At 51.9% G+C, this 5815-nt stretch overlaps 1 protein-coding gene across 1 annotated transcript; it reads left to right on the forward strand.

Moving 5' to 3' along the window:
• The first annotated feature begins 273 nt into the window (after positions 1-273).
• Positions 274-4377, forward strand: LOC130284842 (zinc finger protein Xfin-like). The gene has a single exon (XM_056535690.1). The coding sequence runs from the start codon at positions 274-276 to the stop codon at positions 4375-4377; it is 4104 nt and encodes a 1367-aa protein (XP_056391665.1).
• Positions 4378-5815: the final 1438 nt, after the last annotated feature.

Genomic DNA, 5815 nt, shown 5'->3' on the forward strand with positions numbered 1-5815 from the left:
CAAAGCAGTAACTCTTCCCTCCCAGACAGGGTTGTGGGGCAGTAGTGATCGGAGCTTCCACCTTCTCCCCGGATACAGTGAAATCCCTTAATGTGTCTGGTGGGTGATGTGTTTGTTTCTTTATTTATTTAAACTGCTTGGAATGTTCTGCAATTGTCTTTTCCTTAAAAGGCCTGAAGTGAGAAGAGCAGATACCTGAGGTCAGAGCCGGCGCTTAACTCCACAGCGTAACCCTGTCTACAGGTAACACGTCACAGAGCGGATCACTGCGAGATGTGCTGCAGAATAGTCACACACTTCAGGGTCCACCTGACCACTGAGTCCTCCTACACTTTACCCCAATGTCTGGAGAAGACCAATCAGTCCTCCTACACTTTACCCCAATGTCTGGAGAAGACCACTGAGTCCTCCTACACTTTACCCCAAAGTCGGGAGAAGACCACTGAGTCCTCCTACACTTTACCCCAATGTCTGGAGAAGACCACTGAGTCCTCCTACACTTTACCCCAATGTCTGGAGAAGACAACTGAGTCCTCCTACACTTTACCCCAATGTCTGGAGAAAACCACTGAGTCCTCCTACACTTTACCCCAATGTCTGGAGAAGACCACTGAGTCCTCCTACACTTTACCCCAATGTCTGGAGAAGACCACTGAGTCCTCCTACACTTTACCCCAATGTCTGGAGAAGACCACTGAGTCCTCCTACACTTTACCCCAATGTCTGGAGAAGACCACTGAGTCCTCCTACACTTTACCCCAATGTCTGGAGAAGATCACTGAGTCCTCCCACACTTTACCCCAATGTCTGGAGAAGACCACTGAGTCCTCCTACACTTTACCCCAATGTCTGCAGAAGACCACTGAGTCCTCCTACACTTTACCCCAATGTCTGCAGAAGACCACTGAGTCCTCCTACACTTTACCCCAATGTCGGGAGAAGACCACTGAGTCCTCCTACACTTTACCCCAATGTCTGGAGAAGACCACTGAGTCCTCCTACACTTTAACCCAATGTCTGGAGAAGACCACTGAGTCCTCCTACACTTTACCCCAATTTCTGGAGAAGACCACTGAGACCTCCTACAGTTTACCCCAATGCCGGGAGAAGACCACTGAGTCCTCCTACACTTTACCCCAATGTCTGCAGAAGACCACTGAGTCCTCCTACACTTTACCCCAATGTCTGGAGAAGACCACTGAGTCCTCCTACACTTTACCCCAATGTCTGGAGAAGACCACTGAGTCCTCCTACACTTTACCCCAATGTCGGGAGAAGACCACTGAGTCCTCCTACACTTTACCCCAATGTCTGGAGAAGACTACTGAGTCCTCCTACACATTACCCCAATGTCTGGAGAAGACCACTGAGTCCTCCTACACTTTACCCCAATGTCAGGAGAAGACCACTGAGTCCTCCTACACTTTACCCCAATGTCAGGAGAAGACCACTGAGACCTCCTACACTTTACCCCAATGTCTGGAGAAGACCACTGAGTCCTCCTACACTTTACCCCAATGTCTGGAGAAGACCACTGAGTCCTCCTACACTTTACCCCTATGTCTGGAGAAGACCACTGAGACCTCCTACACTTTACCCCAATGTCTGGAGAAGATCACTGAGTCCTCCTACACTTTACCCCAATGTCAGGAGAAGACCACTGAATCCTCCTACACTTTACCCCAATGTCTGGAGAAGACCACTGAGACCTCCTACACTTTACCCCAATGTCTGGAGAAGATCACTGAGTCCTCCTACACTTTACCCCAATGTCTGGAGAAGACCACTGAGACCTCCTACACTTTACCCCAATGTCTGGAGAAGACCACTGAGACCTCCTACACTTTACCCCAATGTCTGGAGAAGATCACTGAGTCCTCCTACACTTTACCCCAATGTCTGGAGAAGACCACTGAGACCTCCTACACTTTACCCCAATGTCTGGAGAAGACCACTGAGACCTCCTACACTTTACCCCAATGTCAGGAGAAGACCACTGAATCCTCCTACAATTTACCCCAATGTCTGGAGAAGACTACTGAGTCCTCCTACACTTTACCCCAATGTCTGGAGAAGACCACTGAGACCTCCTACACTTTACCCCAATGTCTGGAGAAGATCACTGAGTCCTCCTACACTTTACCCCAATGTCTGGAGAAGAACACTGAGACCTCCTACACTTTACCCCAATGTCTGGAGAAGACCACTGAGACCTCCTACACTTTACCCCAATGTCTGGAGAAGATCACTGAGTCCTCCTACACTTTACCCCAATGTCTGGAGAAGACCACTGAGACCTCCTACACTTTACCCCAATGTCTGGAGAAGACCACTGAGACCTCCTACACTTTACCCCAATGTCAGGAGAAGACCACTGAATCCTCCTACACTTTACCCCAATGTCTGGAGAAGACCACTGAGTCCTCCTACACTTTACCCCAATGTCGGGAGAGGACCACTGAGTCCTCCTACACTTTACCCCAATGTCTGGAGAAGAGCACTGAGTCCTCCTACACTTTACCCCAATGTCTGGAGAAGACCACTGAGTCCTCCTACACTTTACCCCAATGTCTGGAGAAGACCACTGAGTCCTCCTACACTTTACCCCAAGGTCTGGAGAAGACCACTGAGTCCTCCTACACTTTACCCCAAGGTCTGGAGAAGACCACTGAGTCCTCCTACACTTTACCCCAAGGTCTGGAGAAGACCACTGAGTCCTCCTACACTTTACCCCAATGTCTGGAGAAGACCACTGAGTCCTCCTACACTTTACCCCAATGTCTGGAGAAGATCACTGAGTCCTCCTACACTTTACCCCAATGTCGGGAGAAGACCACTGAGTCCTCCTACACTTTACCCCAATGTCTGGAGAAGATCACTGAGTCCTCCTACACTTTACCCCAATGTCGGGAGAAGACCACTGAGTCCTCCTACACTTTACCCCAATGTCTGGAGAAGATCACTGAGTCCTCCTACACTTTATCCCAATGTCTGGAGAAGACCACTGAGTCCTCCTACACTTTACCCCAATGTCTGGAGAAGACCACTGAGTCCTCCTACACTTTACCCCAATGTCTGGAGAAGACCACTGAGTCCTCCTACACTTTACCCCAATGTCTGGAGAAGAGCACTGAGTCCTCCTACACTTTACCCCAATGTCTGGAGAAGACCACTGAGTCCTCCTACACTTTACCCCAATGTCTGGAGAAGACCACTGAGTCCTCCTACACTTTACCCCAAGGTCTGGAGAAGACCACTGAGTCCTCCTACACTTTACCCCTATGTCTGGAGAAGACCACTGAGTCCTCCTACACTTTACCCCAATGTCTGGAGAAGACCACTGAGTCCTCCTACACTTTACCCCAATGTCTGGAGAAGACCACTGAGTCCTCCTACACTTTACCCCAAGGTCTGGAGAAGACCACTGAGTCCTCCTACACTTTACCCCTATGTCTGGAGAAGACCACTGAGTCCTCCTACACTTTACCCCAATGTCTGGAGAAGACCACTGAGTCCTCCTACACTTTACCCCAATGTCTGGAGAAGATCACTGAGTCCTCCTACACTTTACCCCAATGTCTGGAGAAGACCACTGAGTCCTCCTACACTTTACCCCAATGTCTGGAGAAGAGCACTGAGTCCTCCTACACTTTACCCCAATGTCTGGAGAAGACCACTGAGTCCTCCTACACTTTACCCCAATGTCTGGAGAAGACCACTGAGTCCTCCTACACTTTACCCCAAGGTCTGGAGAAGACCACTGAGTCCTCCTACACTTTACCCCTATGTCTGGAGAAGACCACTGAGTCCTCCTACACTTTACCCCAATGTCTGGAGAAGACCACTGAGTCCTCCTACACTTTACCCCAATGTCTGGAGAAGACCACTGAGTCCTCCTACACTTTACCCCAAGGTCTGGAGAAGACCACTGAGTCCTCCTACACTTTACCCCTATGTCTGGAGAAGACCACTGAGTCCTCCTACACTTTACCCCAATGTCTGGAGAAGACCACTGAGTCCTCCTACACTTTACCCCAATGTCTGGAGAAGATCACTGAGTCCTTCTACACTTTACCCCAATGTCGGGAGAAGACCACTGAGTCCTCCTACACTTTACCCCAATGTCTGGAGAAGACCACTGAGTCCTCCTACACTTTACCCCAATGTCTGGAGAAGACCACTAAGTTCTTACTTCCCATAACCCTAATGTCTGCAGAAGAACCCGTGGACCACCTACTCCTTACCCTAGTGTCTGCAGGAGACCGCCAAGTCCTAACCCCAAAGCCTCCAAGAGATCGCCAAGTTCTTTTTACTTCATACCCCAATGTCTGGAGAAGACCACGGGGTCTGGTAAAACCTGCAGCATCACATGAATGATCAGATATTTATCCCATATATTGTGGATCGGTCATAAAAAAAATCTTGGGATAAACCCTTAGAACTGGAGATAATCCTCATCTTAATGCACTGACAACCTGACCTCATCCTGCAATGTCCTGACCTCACCCCCGCAGCCGTCCTGACCTCATCCTGCACCGCGCTGACCTCATCCTGCACCGTCCTGATCTCATCCTGCACCGTCCTGATCTCATCCTGCACTGTCCTGACCTCATCCTGCACCGTCCTGACCTCACCCCTGCACCGTCCTGACCTCATCCTGCACCGTCCTGACCTCATCCTGCACCACCCTGACCTCATCCTGCACCGTCCTGACCTCATCCTGCACCGCCCTGACCTCATCCCTGCACCGTCCTGACCTCATCCTGCACTGTCCTGACCTCACCCCTGCACCGTCCTGACCTCACCCCTGCACCGTCCTGACCTCATCCTGCACCGTCCTGACCTCATCCTGCACCGCCCTGACCTCATCCCTGCACCATCCTGACCTCATCCTGCACCATCCTGACCTCATCCTGCACCGTCCTGACCTCATCCTGCACCATCCTGACCTCACCCCTGCACCGTCCTGACCTCACCCTGCACCATCCTGACCTCACCCTGCACCGTCCTGACCTCATCCTGCACCGCCCTGACCTCATCCCTGCACCATCCTGACCTCATCCTGCACCATCCTGACCTCACCCTGCACCATCCTGACCTCACCCTGCACCGTCCTGACCTCATCCTGCACCGTCCTGACCTCATCCTACACCGTCCTGACCTCATCCCTGCACCATCCTGACCTCACCCTGCACCATCCTGACCTCATCCTGCACCGTCCTGACCTCATCCTGCACCGTCCTGACCTCATCCTGCACCATCCTGACCTCACCCCTGCACCGTCCTGACCTCACCCTGCACCATCCTGACCTCACCCTGCACCGTCCTGACCTCATCCTGCACCGCCCTGACCTCATCCCTGCACCATCCTGACCTCATCCTGCACCATCCTGACCTCACCCTGCACCATCCTGACCTCACCCTGCACCGTCCTGACCTCATCCTGCACCGTCCTGACCTCATCCTACACCGTCCTGACCTCACCCTGCACCATCCTGACCTCATCCTGCACCGTCCTGACTTCATCCTGCACCGTCCTGACCTCACCCTGCACCATCCTGACCTCATCCTGCACCATCCTGACCTCACCCTGCACCATCCTGACCTCACCCTGCACCGTCCTGACCTCATCCTGCACCGCCCTGACCTCATCCCTGCACCATTCTGACCTCATCCTGCATCATCCTGACCTCACCCCTACATCGTCCTGACCTCATCCTGCACCGACACTGATGCTTCCCATACAATGAGTCAGTAATGAGAACGTCCGGGAAATATCATCCTGTATTATCTCATCCCTGATCTACAAACTGAT

This window comes from Hyla sarda, chromosome 8, assembly GCF_029499605.1.
Source record: "Hyla sarda isolate aHylSar1 chromosome 8, aHylSar1.hap1, whole genome shotgun sequence".
NCBI lineage: Eukaryota > Metazoa > Chordata > Amphibia > Anura > Hylidae > Hyla > Hyla sarda.

Excerpts from the sequence above, each read along its gene's own strand:
- LOC130284842 (XM_056535690.1), top strand. The coding sequence starts at position 274 with ATGTGCTGCAGAATAGTCACACACTTCAGGGTCCACCTGACCACTGAG.